Source organism: Acartia tonsa, chromosome 15 (genome assembly GCF_053477335.1).
Source record: "Acartia tonsa isolate MP-2025a chromosome 15, ASM5347733v1, whole genome shotgun sequence".
Taxonomy (NCBI): domain Eukaryota; kingdom Metazoa; phylum Arthropoda; class Copepoda; order Calanoida; family Acartiidae; genus Acartia; species Acartia tonsa.
The window spans coordinates 6,571,648-6,591,275 of NC_137274.1; the positions used below are offsets into that span (position 1 = coordinate 6,571,648).

Here is a 19,628-nt window from a genome sequence, read left to right on the forward strand (position 1 = left end):
GCTATCAAACGCTACTGTGAAAATACGACGAAACGCCCCTTAAGAGGCGTGTTCACAAAAAGGGCCTGTACCCCAACTTTTTAATAGGAGGAGAAGTTTAAATCCGCATCTAAATCCAAATATTTTCAAGCCTTGATTTTTGATATGATGTTTCCAATTCTTTTTCCTCCCGTGGCGCCAGCCTTCATCTTGGAGAAGGTATGGTAGTACGAGGCTACATACGTCATCACAGACTTCTCATCTGGCCTAGAAACAAAGAAAAAAATATTTTCCCACGCTCGAATGAATTTCCTCAGGCTCCTATAAATTTTCTCAGGCTCCGAAGAATTTTCCCACATCCCAATGAATTTTCTCACGCCCCAATAACTTTTCCCACGCTACTATGGATAAGTAATGGTAATACGAGGCTACATACGTCATCACAGACTTCTCATCTGGCCTACAAACATACATGAAAATCAATTTTCCCACGCTCAAATAAATTTTCCCACGCCCCAATGAATTTTCTCATGCTCTGAAGAATTTTCTCACGCTCCTATAAATATTCTCACGTTCCAATAATTTTTTCAACACTACTATGGAAAAGTACCTATTTCATCTGCTAGCCAATTATTTTCTGCTAATAAGCTTTCTTAATATTTTCGACACTATTGATTGATTTTCAAAGACCCAATGGAGAGTTGGCACAAGGTCTTTGCCCTTTGGGATGAAGACATAAACTTAATTAACACCTTCGTTCCCCCCCCCCCCCTCTAGTGTTTTACACTATTACTCTTACACACTCCTTAGAAATTTTCCTACAAGGCAGTGAAATTTTCTAAGCTCCTATATTAGGTTTGGAACCTCATCCCCTAGGTTTCTAGAGGCAAACCCTCAACAATAAAATCTAACAACAAAAATAATTTGCATGCATTAAAAGCAGGGCCATTTAAAAATGAAGCTTAACATTGAAAATGGAAAAATAACAATAAAAAAACTGTTAGGGATCTTTAAAAATAAGACATAGGACGTTATCCCATATCCCATAAAAACAATCCAATAAAAATACCCAAAGTTTATTAACAATAGCGTGGTTATAAAACTTTGGGTACCAGCGTAATTTAGAGTCCAATGACCCTTCCCTCCCTAACTGAAGAGAATGACATGCAAAGATAACAAAATAAGGATGACAACATCAACAAAAGCGACAAACATTGACATATATCCTATTATATACAAAAGTAATCTTTTTTTTTATAGTATGTAACAAAGGATCTCTCTAACCGCTGAACCAATATGGTTCTCCTTTACAGTGAAGCTTCTTGTAGGTTTAGGGAAGGTTTTCAACTTTTTTAAGGGGTGGGGGGTTATCCTTGTTTTTGTGTTCAAAGTTAGATGAAAGGACTGGTAGCTTTTTTAACTTTTTACATAATTCCCCATATTTGTGAGAAAGGTTTCGTAATTTTTTCATTCATTTCTATTCTTTATTTTATTCTTTATAGATTTAAAAGACAAAATTTTTTTTCAAATTATTTTGAGGGGACGAATTTTTTTGCATTGATGCATTGAACGATTCATTTTCTTATACTAACTGACTGCATAGTGACTTCGCTTTTATGCTGGGGGAATTTTTTTTTTTTTTTTTTTTGGGGGGGGGGGGGGGGGGGTAGACGACCCTTCTAATTTAATTTTAGTTTTAAAAAGAATTTTTTTTTGATGGGGGGGGGGTGCGGGTGTCGCACCCCCAAGAAAATAGTTATAAACCTTCCTGGGACCTATGAGAAGCTACCCTGTAAAGGAGAACCCGATCGGTTCAGCGATTAGCGAGATCCTTCGGTACAAACAAACAGACAGACAGACAGACAGACATCGTTCTACTTTGTATTATAGATAAAACAAAACAAACATGTCATGCAAAGCTATTTAAGAATCAGGGATCATAGGGGATAAGACATTGGAAATTGTTATATTGTTACTTGTGTAGATCAAAATTATGGGTTGAAAAGTTAGAATACAACCAAATACAAGGGTTCTTCTTACCTAACCTAACCTTAAAATATTTTTTTTTTGATATTTTTGCCATTTAGATGTAGTACCTATAGGACTAAGCTTATAACCAAGTTTCAAGAATCTATCTCAATATTTAGACCATTTTGCTCACTGTTTAAGTTTATATTTCATTACGACCCCCCCCCCCCTTTTAATTCAACATAATAGAAAACCTCGTTATAAAACTTTAGGTACCAGTATGATTTACAGTCCAATGTCCCCTCCCTCCCTGTTGTATTTAGAATGGCTTGTTGAATAAATATAAATATCTAGAACCCATATCAATTAATTCGGCCATTAGGAATAGGAATAGGAATAGTCCAAACACATTATACTTGTAATAAAGTAACAGGATGTTTGTTTGTCTGTTTGTACCGAAGGATCTCGCTAACCGCTGAATCGATCGGGTTCTCCCTAACAGGGTAGCTTCTCATAGGTCCAGGGAATGTTTATAACTATTTTGGGGGAGGGTACCACCACCCTCCCCAGAGAAAATGATAAAAATATAAAAAATATATAAAAACGTAGGGGATAGGGGACATTTGGCTGTTTATTACACTAGTCCCCAAAGATTCATAATAACGTTTTCTTATTTGTTGGCTAAACAACTTTGGGGACTTTAAATTTAGATTGGTCGGTGCACTAAGTTGAGAGTCCAAACGTTTCAACCACTAATTATAATCTAAAGAAGAGGTAATTTTGTGTATCACCATTGGAGATGTACATCAATTTTATAGGCCATTGTCTTATACCTTTAGATGCTTTTTTAGTTTAATTGACTATCTAGTATTATAAATCTATTGGTAGGTCTTTGGGGACTAGTTTAATAAGCAGTCCTAAGTGGCATTTGTGCACTGATTACGAAAAAAAAACATTTAGAAGCAAACTAAAAATCAAGTTGTTACACACATTTTTCGGTTGAAATTCATGCATTTTAAAGTTAGTTATTTATCTCATCGTGTTATGGACAGCTTTACGCGGATATCAAAATGAGAAATTAAAACCAGTTTTTAAGAGGCCTAATCCAACAAAAAGGTACTATTTTTATAATTTATATTTGTGGAAAATTGTCTGTAATACGATGCTATACATTATTTTTCAGTAAGGCTGAGAACCAGTTCTAATCCAGCGGATATTGATCGGTTTCAAAGCCATACTTTAAAAGCTTTTCTACAACTGGGTGTCATGAACAGAAACTAAGGTCTTTTGCATTTTAAAACTTAAAGAATTATTTAGAAAGCGTAGCAACTCTATAATCGTTACCAGAAAGTCCGCGCGACCATTTAAAACTGATTTTTTTTATTTTTTGTCAACAAAGGACCACCCTCAACGTCACAAAAAACGGTTTTTGATATTATAGCCCCCATAGGGCCTATATGAAAAATTAAAGATCATTTTTCCATACAATTAGGGGTCGGAGATTCCAAATCTGGCGTCCATTTTTATGTAGCTGACCTCCTTCGTGCCGAAAAACGGCGCCAAAGTTGACTACCCTTCGAAAAATCCGCGAATGACAATTTTAGCAAAATAAAAATCTACCAAATTATTTTGATCATAAGATAGATAGATAGTTAGATTTAAATAAATATAATTATTTTTTTTCTTTCTTAAACGTTGAGAGAGAGAGAGTGAGAAAAGGAGACAAAATATAAAGGAAGAGAAAGAAAAGTTTTTTTTGATAAAATGTATAATATAATATATAAAGATAGAGAGAGAAATTGAAAGAAAAGGTAGGAGACAGAGAGAGAGAGAGAGAGGAGAGAGAATAGAGAAAGAAAGACAAAGAGAGAGAGCGGGAGAAAGAGGGAGAGAGAGAGAGAGAGAGAAAAGGAGAAAGAGAAAAAGAGAGAGAGAGAAAGAGATAGAAAAAGAAAGATGGAGAGAGAGAGAGAAAGAGATAGAAAAAGAAAGATGGAGAGAGAGAGAGAGAAAGAGATAGAAAAAGAAAGAGGGAGAGAGAGAGAGAGAAAGAAAAGGAGGAAGAAAGAGATAAATAGAGAGAGAAACAGAGAGAGAAAGAGAAGGAGAGAGACAGAAGGAGAGAGAGAGAGAGAAAGAAGAAGAGAGAAGAAGAGAATTAGAGCGAAATAGAATAAAAGAGAGAATGAATGAGAGAAAAATAGAAAGTGAGAAAAAAGATAAGGTAAGAAACACAAAGAGAGAGAGTATAGGAGAAAGAGAGAGAGAGAGAGAGAGAGAGAGAGAGAGAGAGACGGAGAGACAGAGAGAGAAAGAGAGCCAGTAAAGGAGAAAAAAAGATAAAGAAAGAGAAAGAGAGATAAGGAGAGAGAAGATGAGAAAGAGAGAGAGAGCGAATGAGAGAAAGAGAGAAAAAATAATACATAAAGTGAGAGAGAAAGAGAGAGAGAGTGAGAAAGATAAAGAAAAAAGAGAGAGAAAGAGAAGGAGAGAGAGATAATGCGAGTGAGAGAAAAAGAATATGAGAGAGAGAGAGAGAGGGAGAGAGAGAAAGAAATAATACAAGGGAGAGAAATAGAATAAAGAAAACGTAACAAAAAGATCAAATGACTAATACATTGAAATACATTCCCAATGATGATAAACTTCTGTAGATTACAATCAGTGATTGTTACGTTTTTTTACACCAATTGTTGCATGCGGATAACTATCCTATTAATCTGAGTTTTGAATAATGATGTCTATGACAACAAAGTACAATATCGTAAGCAAGGAAACTTTATAATCAAGTCCTAAAATTGAACGTAAGTATTTACGCAATTTTGCAACAAAAATAAGAACAATTTTGTTTACACTTATTTGTTTACAAGTTCTAACACTCTACAAGGGTTAATGTTCGTCTGTCCTTCCTTCTGATTTTAAAAATGCACTTTAAGGGATGTCATACTTTTTAGAAGCGAAGCCACTCTATAATTCACTTTGTCCGTCAGTCCGTCCGTCCGTCAGTCCGTAACGCTATGGGGGAAACATGATTTTCTTGACTCCTATTGCAAGATAGACAGCTGAAATTTTTAGTGAAGATTCCTATGACATATGCCTATCTAATCTATACATTGTTTTGTCCACCTGTCTGTTACATTCTACATATTTTCACCAAGTTTTATTAAGAATTGTTTAATAATTGGGGTGCTAGATCGATTTCTAGATTTTTAGATTTTCGTGAATTTCTCTATTCCTATTCATGATTAACTTAAGTTACAAACAGAAAAATATCACTGTATTGACAAACAGACACAGTGAGTTATGGGGCAGATGTTCAGTTCTTTAAAAATTAAAAAATTAAAGTAAATCACGAAACCTTAAAAAATAATGTTTGCTTTGACCGACAGACTGACAAAACAATGTATTGATTAGATGTGCATATGCCATTAAAATCTTCACTTAAAATTTAAATGTATATCTTCAATAGCAGCCGAGAAAATGGCGTTAAGGAAAGACGGACAGACAGACAGAAAAAGTTTAAAGAACCTGGATCGATATACCCAGCCATACTTGTTGACATTCTACAGATATGCAATTTCAAGAGTTTATATTTACTTAAATAAAAGCAGTTGTGGCTGACATAATATTGTCATTTATAACATTAAAACTACATATTTATGTTTACAAGATAACAACATATTTTTAGCGAAGCTACTCTACAATTCCTATGTCTGTCCGTCCGTCTGTCTGTCCATCCGACATGAAGTGATTTTCTCGGTTTTTCAAGATTTTGTTTACAGCTTCGCTACTAATGGATGTTGTCATCCTTGTTACTAAGTAGATCCTGAACCTGTATATATTATTACTTGTAATCACCAGATTGCTAAATATTTTTTTTTTCTTATACAAAACTCCCCAACCCAATGAAGAAAATAAGATATTGTATTGGAAGTATAATAGTATGTTTCGTTTGTGAATTCGAACCTTTATCCTTTCTATCTTTCCTTATCATTATTGGTAGTCTAGAGAGCGCTCAATTTCAAAAGTTCATAATTGAACACGGCATTCAAAACAACAAGTGCGCATCCAAACAAAACAAAGCTTGCGCCTCCATCTTAATTCTTTCTTTCAACAAGCGCAGAATATCTGTGTGATGAAAACCCATGTATAGTACGAAAATGTGGTGTTATCCGTGCTGAAAAATACCTTTGAGTGCTTCCCGGCTTGACATGATCAAAAGACTCGGTAAATATTATTTCTTTTAAGCATTTTAAATAGAATGGAATGATATCTTAAAGAAGGCAAATTAATTTCTTTATTTTCATTAAAATAGACCAAGTAATTGATTTATTTTTGTATCAGAATATTTTTATAGTAGTCTATGATGATTTTATCTATGAATTATAAACTCGCATTAAGTTTTGATTTAATTTTAAGCAAAAAGAAGCCTAACTTTTTATATGTTTTTGAAATATTAATTCAAAATCACGAAACCTTTTAGAAAAAGACGATTATGTCCAAAAGAAAAAAGATTTATTTTCTTTTACAAGATTTATTTTCTTTTATGAAATATTTAACATTTTAATTTTTGTTTATTAATTTTGTTATTTTTTATTTCAGCGTTCACCGTTTCATACAATAAATTGTATTAGTAACTACGCTGGTTTGATTCATGTGGGAAGTAGCAGGTTTAGTACGTTTTTACTATAAGATCTCGTACACGGCCAGGCAAGAGCCGTTGTACCGAAACAGATATAGTTCATTAATTTATGTCAATAGTAAGTGGGTTAATTTAAGCAATATTTTTTGTCCTTTTAAAAAAAAACCAGTAACAACATCTTAATGGTTCTACTTTACATTGTAGCTTCTCATAACAATTGGAAAGGTTTATAACTATTTTGGGGGAGGGAACATCACCCTAAGAAGAGAAATTGCCACTAGAATAAATGACCTCTCCCCCCCCCCCCCATTTTTTTTGAATTTTTCTATTAAAAACTTAATTTATAACAGGGGGTGATGAACTTCAATCCTCCATCCACCTCAAGTCCCCCAAATGCATTGGGGCGTAGTCGCTAGTATTTTCTATTATATAAGTAGTAAGGTTATTTGTCTGTAGCGAAGGATCTCGCTAACCGCTGAACCGATATGGTTCTTCTTTACAGTGATGCTTCTTATATGTCAAAGGAGTGTTTATAACCATTTTGGGGTGGTTATCTACACCCTCCCAAGAGAAATAGTTCCCAGGAAAAATGATACCCCCCCCCAAAAAATTTTATTTTTTACTTTGTCTGAAGTCAATTAACTTTAAAATTACTGGTCTGTATGGATTGTACTTTACCAGAGGCTGGGGTTGAAGCAACTAGTAGTAGTAATTAGTAGTAATTATAATATCAACTTATTTATTTAAACCTTTTAAAGGATTCCTGTAGCTATGGTTATACTTTGAAATAAAATACGCGAATAAAATGTTTCTCTCCGCTGCATGGCTAGTATTACTATAATCCCAATCACCTCCTATGACTTTACCTCATCCCTTTCCATTACCATGGTGGAAGGTATTGACTTAATTCTGAGGACTATATATTAGCAACCTAAATTGACGACAAAATTCCTCTGTCACAATAGACACGTATTCTATATCCATTTCTGTAGCAGATATGCAGAAGGGATAAGACAATGGAATAAATTGATGTACAACGTATCTATGTATGCAGAAAGTCACAATAGTGTTTAAACCTACGAATGAGTGACTCTCAAACTTTGGGGATCTTAAGGGATAAGACATTAGGTCATAAATATTACTAAACATATAATTTCTCTGTCGGTAGATTAAAATTTATTTAATTTGGACAGTAATAGTTTGGTTCCAATCAATCATAATTTATAGCAGTACCTAAAGCTTTTGTGCCAACGAACAAGATAATTATTTAAAAGAACTTTTGGTACCTGAAATTTTTAGCCGTATGTCTCTTCCCTTCCTAGCTGTCACTTTACAATGCCCCACATTTTGTTAAGCATTTATGTTTCCATTTTAATTCCCAGAACTTATGAGAAGATACCCTGTAAAGCGTTTTGTGAGATCCTTCGGTACAGACAGACAAACATACAGACAAACAGACAAACAAACAGACAAACAAACAGACAAACAAACAGACAAACAAACAAACAGACAAACAGACAGACACATAGACAAACATTTAGACAAACAAGAAAGACAAACTTTATTATAAGGAGATTACACGTAAGGTCTTCTATTTTATCAAAAAAATATTTTTCTTTCTCTCACTTTATAATTATCCCCCTATTTCTTTCTTTCTTTCTATCTCCTTTTCTCCCTCTTTCTCTTTTTATCTATCTAACACATTTTCTCTCTGTTTCTGTCTCTCTGTCTCTCCTTCTTTCTCTCTCTCTCTCTCTCTGTCTTTCTTATCCTTTTTTCTCTCTCTCTCTCTCCTTCTCTCTCTCTCTGTCTTTCTTTATCCTTTTCTCTCTCTCTCTCTCTCTCTCTCTGTCTTTCTTTCTCCTTTTCTCTCTCTCACTCTCTCTCTCTCTCTCTCTCTCTCTCTCACTCTCTCTCTCTCTCTAAAAAAAATAATTATATTTATTTAAATCTAACTATCTATCTATCTTATGATCAAAATAGTTTGGTAGATTTTTATTTTGCTAAAATTGTTGTTCGCGGATTTTTTGAAGGGTAGTCAACTTTGGCGCCGTTTTTCGGCATGAAGGAGGTCAGCTACATAAAAATGGACGCCAGATTCGGAATCTCCGACCCCAAATTGTATGGAAAAATGGTCTTTAATTTTTCATATAGGCCCTATGGGGGCTATAATATCAAAAACCGTTTTTTGTGACGTTGAGGGTGGTCCTTTTGTGGATACTGTTAGAATATTTTCATTTGATTTTAGAGCTTCGCTTTCATGTATATTGTGACTCTTGTTAAAATAGTAAGTCCTACCTCAATTATTTACTAAAATATTATAAAAACTTTAAATAATTCAATGATTAGTTTATAAGTATGTCTAATAGTCTATCTATCATTTAATATAAATCAATCAATCAATACATCCATCAATCCATCTTTTGAGAAGAAATAATAACACAAGATTAAACAATAAACATTAATCTATACAACAATCTATCAATTGCTAATCATTAATCCCTAATCTAATCAATCAATCAACTTATAAATGAATCTATCAACCAATCAATCAATTGATCAAAGAACCAATCAACGAATCAATCAATAAACTACCTAATAAGGGGCGTCGTAGCTCAGTGGTAACGCACTGAGTTACGGTGATGAGAGTTCGAGTTCTAGTCCCCATTTGGCAACTCGAATTTCTCAGTTGAATACATTCACGCAACTTCCCCTGGTTGTGTTAGAAGGGGATTATTGAGTAAGTTTGGATACTCAATAGCCACGTACATAATATCAGTACTACCCTTATCCCAAGCTCCACTGCGGAGAGCGTCATTCATTACGGTGACTTGATTTGGGACACCTGCCATACTCGGCTAGGGTGTGGCTATACAAAAGTGTCTCAGCCTACTCCATGACTACTTAGGTCCAAACCCTAAGAAACTATGGCTAATCAATCAATCAATCAATAATCTACCTAATCAATGAATCATTCAATCAATCAATGAACCTTAGAATGAATCAATCATCAACCCAATCAATCTCAAACTTTATGAACTAGTGTAATAAAATGTAAGCCCATTGTCCCCTCCCTGCGAGTCAATTCTTACCTGGAAACGTCGACATCTTCTGCATCTAGTAGCTTGGGTATTCCTAGGTGCTTCTCAGCCACATCGAAAGCATTCCTAAAACAATGAATTGAAATAAAGGCGCTAAAGTGAATATATATATGGCGCCAAATTTTGAATTTAAAAAAAAAGGCGCGAAAGTGAGATAACCGGTGGCGGAGAGTCAACACTATAGCATCTAGTTACATAGAGATAGATAGATAAATAAATTATTGCTTTAATTACGTCCAATATAAAGGATTTATTATTACTTACACCATATAGCTTACACCAGATTTTCATGTTCTATAATAATGTGAACATTCCCCATTCCCTCCCCTCCTACTAAATAAACTGCCCGACCAATAAAAGCGAGGGGAAATTGGATCCTAAATTGACAACAATTTTTCCTGTCATAATATCCACGTATATTCCTAAAACAAGAATATTTTTCAAGAAAATAGTTATTTCTCGCATCGTAATATAGACAGCTTTCCGTGGATATTAAATGTAAGTTCATACCTATGTTTAAAACCAGTTTTGTGGGACCCGAAGGGGCCAAAGTCTCGGGCTATTAAAGGGATAGTTGCATAAAGTGCATTACAGAAAAATTATTTTAAGCAAAAGTTAAAATATACCATCAAACATTTTTAACTTTGTATTATAAATAATAACAAGCAATTAGACATCACTAAATTAGTATTCATGCTGTTTTTTTTGAAAATAAGCTAGCTGTATAAATTCCATATACCATAAAATTAAGATTTTTAAGTCTTAATATTTTAAAAATTACGTGGTAGATAGTTGAATTTCTTTCAAATATATGCCATATAGATGTAGATAAAACCATTAACCAGGAAAAAATATGCGGTTCACTGAATTAAGTTCAAATGCATTTCGTGCAACTACCCCTTTGGTAGGTATTAATTTCATATTCATGGAATTTTCAGTAGGGCTGACCAAACGAACCGGTTGTAAAACAGCGGATATTAATCGGTTTCGAAGCCATACTGGAAAATACTGGAATCCAGCTACATCAAGAGCATTCAAAAACATTATCTAACAGTTTTCATGAAAACTGATGCCTTTCTTAAAATGAAAATAGTTATTTCTCGCATCGTAATACAGACAGCTTTCAATGGATAGTAAAATGAAACTTTTTAAGTTAAAAACCAGTTTTGTGGGCCCAAGGGGGGCAAAGTGCCGGGCTATTTAATCTGGTAGGTATTAATTTTATTATTTCTATTTTATTATTAATGGAAAATTCTCCGTAATGTGATGCGATGTTCATCAACTTATCAGCTATTGTCTTATCCCTTAAGATCCCTGACAGAATTCGCAAGGAAAAATTTGTACCTGAGTTTATTATTGAATGTTCAGGCATTTCAACCATTTTGTGTATCATCATTGGGGATTTACATCAATTTATCGGCCATTGTCTTATCCCTTTAGATCCCTGAGTTTAAACCAGGGATATTAAGGGATAAGACAATGGACAATATATTTAAATACTTTCCCAATAAGTATAAACAAAATTACCCCTTTTGTAAGATTAAAATTGTTGTTTGAAGTGTTTGGATACTGTAACTTTAGTTTTTTAAAAATAAAAATTTAAAATACCTAGGTAGTACCCAAAGTTTTGGATCAATTAAAACTTTGGGTACAATTTATAAACATTTGTACCTGAGATTATTGAGATGGTCATCAGGACGGAGTTGGTTGAAGTTGATGAGATCAGGACGGTGGTGGTGGATCAGAGCGTTGAATCCAAGTCCTGACTGCCAGCTGGTGGTAAAATTGTCAATCTGGACATTCCTAAACAAATAAGGTATACAGTGCAGGGTTTAGTTACACAATTCAGGGATCTAAAGGGATAAGACAATGGACGATCAATTGATGAGGGCATTGAATCCAAGTCCTGACTGCCAGCTGGTGGTAAAATTGTCAATCTGGACATTCCTGAACAAATAAGGTATACAGGGGTTAGTTTATTTTCCTATCATAGCGGAGTTAACCAATACAGGGATATAAAGGGATAAGACATTGGCCGATAAATTGATCAATTGATCAGAGCATTGAATCCTAGCCCGGATTATCAGTATGGACATTCCTGAATAAATAAGGTATACAGATAATATCCAAGTATGGCAGGTGTCCTAATAAAATTCAAACTATTCAAGTGTAATTTACAGTCGAATTTGTCCTAATTGGCAGGTTGATATTGAAGGTTTTAATCATCGGGGGTGCCTCATGGTTCAGTGCTTGCACCTATTCTTACGTATGTATGAATCCTTTCCCTCTCTTGTTATAAAACTTTGGGTACCAGTATAATTTACAGTCAAGTGACCCCTTCCTCCCTAATTGACAAGTGGAAATAGAAGGTTTTTACACATGGGGGGTGCCTCAAGGTTCAGTGCTTGGACTGGACAGTGGACATATTCTTGTGTATGTAAGTGTCCTTTCCCTCTCTGTTATAAAACTTTGGGTACTTACTGGTATCCATTAGTCTTTCTCTGGCACCAGAGTAACAGGGCATCCTTGGCGGATTTCTTAACAGATCCTTCTCTCTCATCATCCTCATCAAGATTGATTTCAATTTCCTTAACAAAAAAATCATGTATGTATGTAGCCCTGATTGCACAACCTTTGCCTGCAAGTTTGTAGAATCATATTATTGGCTGCACAGCAGTTTACAGAGACAATAGACAATAATTTGATGTTCATTCCCAATGACAATAAATAAAACTAACCCTTTTGTTTGTAGAATCAATTTATTGGCTGAAAAGTTTGAACACTACTTAGAAACACTTGATTAAAATTCACTTAAATTATCAAGAATTATTGTTACAAAGAACAAGATAACGTACCATTGTAATTTACACTCAGTGAATGTTTTTACCTGGATATGGAATGTCAGAGATCTAAAGGGATAAGACAATGCCCAATAAATTAATGTACAACCCTAATGATGATTCATAAAACTAACCCTTTTGTAAAATCAATTTAGTGGTTGAAACGTATGAACACTCAACTAATCAAAATTACCCCCCAAAAAATTTCATCTAACAGACAAGGTAAAACTTTGGGTACCATTGCAATATGTTTTACCTGGATCTGGAACCTGAGGATGGTACATATAAGACAATGCCCAATAAATTAATGTACAACCCTAATGATGATACACAAAATTAGGTTTCTGTAGATTAAAATTAGTGGTTAAAACGTATGAACGCTCAACTAATAAAAATTCACTCATATTACCCCCCAAAAAAATACATCTAACAAATAAGATAAAACTTTGGGTACCATTGCAATATGTTTTTACCTGGATCTGGAACCTGAGGATGATGGTCCATATGAGACCCAGGATCATCCGAGGATTTCCATCCACCACATCCTCCGCTCCAATATTCTCCAGTCGAACCTAAACATTCGTGGAAATCTGTTATTTATAATACAAAGTAGAACGATGTTTGTCTGTCACTAACCGTTGAACCGATCGGGTTCTCCTGTACAGGATAGCTTCCCATAGGTCCCAGTAAGGTTTATAACTATTTTCTTGGAGGGTGGGACAACCCGAACCTGCCCCCCCCCCAAAAAAAAAAATTTAAATTTTTCTTTTAATTTTTTATTAAAGTCTTAAAAATTCGAAAAATTTGTTTGATCTAACCTCGTGGGGCAAAGCCCCTAGAGGCTAGGGGCAAAGCCGCTAGTAATCTATAATACAAAGTAGAACAATGTCTGTCTGTATGAAGCTTAAGATCTCAGAAACCACTGAACCGATTGGGCTGTACTCTTGAAGGAACATATCTACTGGTCCTGTGATGGTATTTTTTCTTGAGGGGTGGGACAACCCCCCCCCCCCCCTCTTAAACAAATTTAAAATATATACCTTAGTATGTAAAAATTCCAGGCCCTTGTTAGGCGTGGGAAAATAAATAATAGGTACTAAGTGTGGGAAAATAATACTAAGAGCGGGAAAATAACATTAAGCATGGGAAAATAATATATACCTTAGTATGTAAGAATGCCAAGCTCTTGTTCACATTCTCAATCCTATGAACTCTCATCTTCCCAGAGTTGGGTTTCCCCAACTTCTCTCCAGATATTATCTCCAAAAGTTTCAGCAACTTTCGGCCATCTCCGAGATCTGTGAACAGGTCATCCACCTGAAATAGTAGATAGATAGAGATAGATAGATGGATATCATAGATGTTCCAAGAGAGATAGATAGAGGTACCAAGCGAGATGGATAGATGGACTTTTCAAATAGATAGATCGATGGATGTTTAGATAGATGTTGTTGTTGTTGCAGCCATGATTCTCTGAAGTTAGGACTCAGATGCACATGGAGACTGGAAGTGGAAATCCTTTGGCCAATCTTAGATTGGTAAGCTTAGCGCACAGCTAATTGTTTTCTATGTTACATTACAAGCTGACCCGCAATTCTCGTGGAAGCTACTCAATTATTACATCACCCTGGCCTAGAGTTTTGGCAGGTGTTCCATATTAAGCCACCCTAATTAATGGCACTTTCATACGAGGAGCATGGATGAGGGAAAGCATGGTTAGAGCTGCTTGATTAGTAGAATCCTAACTTCCTACAAATCTCCCCCCTTACAACCCTAGGGCATCTTAGGGAAGGTTGCGTGATCATAATCTGACAAATTGCGACAGCATTTGTCAACCAAGTGCAAAGTCTATGTGGGGACTTGAACTCGGTCTCTCCCAACCACAGCGTAGTGCGCTAACCACTACACTACACTATGGGACACCCTATGTTTAGATAGATATAGTTAGATAGATATATAGATAAATGATTTAATTAGATGGATAGATAGATATAAAGATAGATAGATTGATATACAGATAGATAGACAGACATACATACAGACACACACAAACAGACAGATAGATAGACATACAGACAGACAAAAAGACAGACAGACAGACAGACAGACAGACAGACAGATAAATATTGATAGATGGATGGATAGAAACTTATTAAGATGGATAGACTGATAAAACTTTGGGGACTCCAACATACCTGCATTTTGGCCTTCTGAAGAAAGCTGTTCATCCATTTTGTGAATGTTTTCTTCTGAATATGAAGCCTCTCCTCCTGCAGCGCTTTTATACGACCCTAAATACACACAATAATTATTGGTTGGAAGGTTTGGACACTAGGTACTTTTTATTTGACACTAAAAACACACAAAAAATATTGGTTGGAATGTTTGAACACTAGGAGGTAGGTACTTTTTATCCGACCATAAAAAAAAAACACACAATTATTGGTTGGAATGTTTGGACACTAGGTACTTTTTATTCGACCATAATAAAACACACAAAAATTATTGGTTGGAATGTTTGGACACTAGGAGGTACTTTTTATCCGACACTAATAAAACACACAAAAATTATTGGTTGGAATGTTTGAACACTAGACGGTAGGTACTTTTTATTCGACCTAAAAACACACAAAATTATTGGTTGGAATGTTTGGACACTAGGTACTTTTTATCCGACACTAATAAAACACACAAAAATTATTGGTTGGAATGTTTGAACACTAGCTAGGAGGTAGGTACTTTTTATCCGACCTAAAAACACACAAAAATTATCGGTTGGAATGTTTGGACACTAGGTACTTTTTATTCGACCATAATAAAACACAAAATAATTAATGGTTGGAATGTTTGGACACTTGTTACTTTTTATTCGACCATAAAAAAACACAAAATAATTAATGGTTGGAATGTTTGGACACTTGGTACTTTTTATCCAATACTAAAAAACAAACAAAAATTATTGGTTGGAAAGTTTGGACACTAGGTACTTTTTATACGACCCTAAAAAACCAACAAAATTATTTGTTGGAATGTTTGGACACTAGGAGGTACTTTTTATTCGACCTAAAAAACACACAAAAATCATTGGTTGGAATGTTTGGACACCAGGTACTTTTTATCCAACACTAAAAACACACAAAAATTATTGGTTAGAATGTTTTGACACTAGTTATTTTTTATCAGACACTAAAAACAAACAAAAATTATTGGTAGGAAAGATTGGACACTAGGTACTTTTTATCCGACCCTACAAACAAACAATAATTATTGGTTGGAATGTTTGGACACTAGGTACTTTTTATTCGACCATAAAAAAACACACAATTATTGGATGAAATGTTTGGACACTAGGTACTTTTTATACGACCCTAAAACAAACAAAAATTAATGGTTGGAATGTTTAGACACTAGCTACTTTTTATCAGACCCTAAAAACACAAAAAAAGTTATTGGTTGGTATGTTTGAACACTAGGTACTTTTTATACGACCCTAAATACACACAAATATTATTGGTTAAAATGTTTGGACACTAGGTAGGTACTTTTATCCGACACTAAAATCACACAAAATTATTGGTTGGAATGTTTGAACACTAAGAGGTAGGTACTTTTTATCCGACCATAAAAAAACACACATTTATTGGTTGGAATGTTTAGACACTAGGTACTTTTTAATATCCGACCTTAAAAAAAACCCAAAAATTATTGGTTGGAATGTTTGGACACTAGGTACTAGTGTAATCCCTATCAATTTTAATGAATATAAGTCAATTTAGCTTGCTAATATGGACCTTATTTAATGGTCAGTTCGTTTGGGGAGGAATAGAGTAAAGAGGATGCTGCAAAGGGGTTGGATTATTATTTATTTATCTATTTCTCTAACTATCTAATATATCTATCTATTTATCTATAAGTTGAGGGTAGATTGGGGTATCGTTATTTCAGTTAGTTATTCCCTTTAGGGAAGCTTAATATATGTCACAGAATTGGTTTATGCTATTTTATTTTTAGATTTAGCCACAAGTTCTACTATATAAAGTAACTAGCGGCTTCGCCCCTAGCCTCTAGGGGCTTTGCCCTAAGAGGTTTGATCAAACCAATTTTTCGTAATTTAGATTTTTAAAAATGAATCTAAAAAAAAATTTCTTTGGGGGGGGTAATTTTTTTTATGGGGGGGGGGCGTAGTCGACAACATTATTTTAATTTTTTTTTTGGGGGGGGGGGTATTTTTAATTATTTTTGTCCCACCCCCAAAGAAAATAGTTATAAACCTTCCCGGGACCTATGAGAAGCTAACCTGTAAAGGAGAACCCGATCGGTTCAGCGGTTAGCGAGATCCTTCGCTACAAACAAACAGACAAACAAACAGACAGACATCGTTCTACTTTGTATTATAGATTAAGGTTTTATTGTCTAAAGCAAATGTCTCGAAAATTGGTTGAACTTTTGCAAGGGCGCTCTAAATTGTCTTGGGGGTGGTTTTTGGCTATTTTCCAATGGGCTTTAATTGGTGTACCTCCTCAATAATAATACACAAAATTACCCCTTTTGTTGATTACAATTAGTAATTAAAAAGTTTGAACATTCATCTTAATAAATCAACCAGTAAAAATTCATTAAAAGTCCCCAAAGTTGTTGAGCCAACAAATGAGAAAACGCTGTTATAAAACTTTGGGGACTAGTGTAATAAACAGCCCATTATCCCCCCCCCCTTCTCTCTGTCATGTAATTATCCCTTTATTTGGATAGTCCCCTTCGTGACAGCGCCTCTTAAGGGGCATTTCGTTATATTTTCACAGTAGAATTTCTCCTGTTTCTTGCCCCTGCGGGGCAAATTGCCTAACCCTGCGTGGCAATCACCTAAACTAACATAACCTAACCTAAAATAACCTATCAAAAGCTATTGTAAAGATACGACGAAAGGCGTTGTCACGAAAGAGACTATACCTCTATATTTTACTACGATTCTAGCACCTAGGAGCTCTGTATTAGAAAAGGGTAGGTAGGAAAGGAGATAAAAATAGCCTAAATCCATCCTAGGACTTAAATCTCAAATTAAGATAGCATAAAACCATTTAAAGAAGTCCCTAGCATGGATATCTTGATTGAATTTTACAGGGGATCTTAAGGGATAGGACAATGGACTATAAAGGGGGGAGGCGGATGTGCCACTTTTTGAAACCAAAACCAAAAGTCAACAAAGGAACTCATCTAAAAAAAAGAGTTACAGGTCTGTGATTTTGCATGGCAGTTGCTTTATAGGGGTACAATATGGAACTGTGAAGAAACGGCGGCGCAACCGCCGAAAACCGGCGTTTCCCGCCGAATTTTTTTTGCCTTTTCTCGGCGGTTTTCGGCGGTTGCGCCGCCGTTTCTTCACAGTTCCATATTGTACCCCTATTAAGCAACTGCCATGCAAAATCTCAGACCTGTAACTCTTTTTTTAGTTGAGTTCCTTTGACTTTTAGTTTTGGTTTCAAAAAGTGGCACATCCGCCTCCCCCCTTTTGTAGGTTAATATTAGTTTGGTCACTAGGTACTTACTAAATTAAAATCAACCATTCAGAATTTAATACAATTAGGTAGGTATCCAAAGTTTTGATCATATGAATAAAACAAACTTAGGGTACTAGTATAATTTACAGTCAAATGCCTGTGCCTGTATGCCTGTCTATCTGTCCTTATGTATGTTTGTCTGTGTCTATTCGTCTGTCTGTTTGTTTGTTTGTATGTCTGTCTGTCTGTCTCTGTTGTCTGTATGTATGTCCGTCTGTGTGTCTGTCACTTTGTGTGTCTGTCTGTCTGTGTGTCTGTCCGTCTGTCACTTTGTGTGTCTGTCTGTCTGTGTGTCTGTCCGTCTGTCTATCTATCTGTCCGTATGACTGTCTGTTTGTCTGCCTATCTGTCCGTATGTCTATCTGTCTGTCCGTCTGTCACTCACCTTTTCAAAGTCCTTGATATCCTCCGGAGACATTATCGAAGTATCCATTTTTATTTTTTAAATTATTTTAGGTATCACCACGTAACATTCTATCTGAAATAGGTATAAAATAAAGTAACAGGATGTTTGTTTGTCTGTGTGTTTGTACCGAAGGATCTCGCTACCAGCTGTACCGATCGGGTTCTCCTTAACAGTTAGGTCCTGGGAAGGTTTATAAATATTTTTGGGGAGGGTACCACAAGTACCAACCTCACAATAAAAATAACAAAAATAACAAGAGAAAAAAAAATTCGCGAAGAGACTTGAACGTAACATAGAAATTTTTCTCAAGTTATATACCTATTTAAAATAAAAACAAACATTTTAAGTGTCACTAGAGGCCTCTAGGGGCATAGCCGCTAGTTCATGGGTAGAAAAGTAACAGGATGAGTGTCTCTGTCTGCTTGCAGGGATCTAAAGGGATAAGACAATGGCCGATAAATTGATGTATATCACAGTATATGAATCCCTAATGATTATACACAAATTTACCTCACTGTAGATTAAAATTAGTGGTTGAAACGTTTGACACTCAACTTAATGAACGAACCAATCGAAATTCAGTAAAGTCCCCAAAGTTGTTTAGCCAACGAATAAGAAAACGTTTAAATAAAACTTTGGGGACTAGTGTTATAAACAGCCCATTGTCCTCTCTATCTCTCTCCATATGGTCTGTCTATCAGTCAGTTTAAAAAGTATTTTTCGTGTATGACTTTGAAACCGATGAATATCCGCTGGATTAGAGCCGGTTCTCAGCCATAAAGAAAAAGCATGTATACCATCGTATTATAGACAGCTTTGCGCGGATATTAAAATAAAAATCCAAAATAAATACCTACTAGTTTTGCTAGCACATACCTTCGGTTCCCCGGGCCTAACAAAACTGGATTTAATCTTATTATTTTTTATTTTAATATCCGCGGAAAGCTGTCTATAATACGATGTGATAAATAACGATTTTGGACATTTTTATCTAAGACCATAGCGGGAACGTGCACATGATTCTTGTAAGTATGATACACCTCTTCTGGATGATTTAGGGGACGTAAACGAAGCCTTTTATGATGCAGGGGGTGGGGGGTTCTCCGGAACCACTTGATGAGATTTCTTGGACTTAAG

At 35.2% G+C, this 19,628-nt stretch overlaps 1 protein-coding gene across 1 annotated transcript in view; it reads right to left on the reverse strand.

The window, feature by feature from the left end:
* Nucleotides 1–18,565, reverse strand: part of kst (spectrin beta chain, non-erythrocytic 5 kst) — a 103,678-nt gene extending 85,113 nt beyond the window's left edge. The window contains exons 1-8 of the mRNA XM_080150032.1: nucleotides 18,471–18,565; nucleotides 14,726–14,821; nucleotides 13,692–13,847; nucleotides 13,004–13,102; nucleotides 12,172–12,278; nucleotides 11,362–11,493; nucleotides 9,682–9,756; nucleotides 132–246 (exon numbers count right to left, since the gene is read on the reverse strand). Coding sequence (XP_080006158.1) covers nucleotides 132–246; nucleotides 9,682–9,756; nucleotides 11,362–11,493; nucleotides 12,172–12,278; nucleotides 13,004–13,102; nucleotides 13,692–13,847; nucleotides 14,726–14,821; nucleotides 18,471–18,518 — 828 coding nt within the window. The 5' untranslated portion in view covers nucleotides 18,519–18,565. The remainder of the gene's footprint in view (nucleotides 1–131; nucleotides 247–9,681; nucleotides 9,757–11,361; nucleotides 11,494–12,171; nucleotides 12,279–13,003; nucleotides 13,103–13,691; nucleotides 13,848–14,725; nucleotides 14,822–18,470) is intronic.
* Between the last annotated feature and the right edge of the window lie 1,063 nt (nucleotides 18,566–19,628).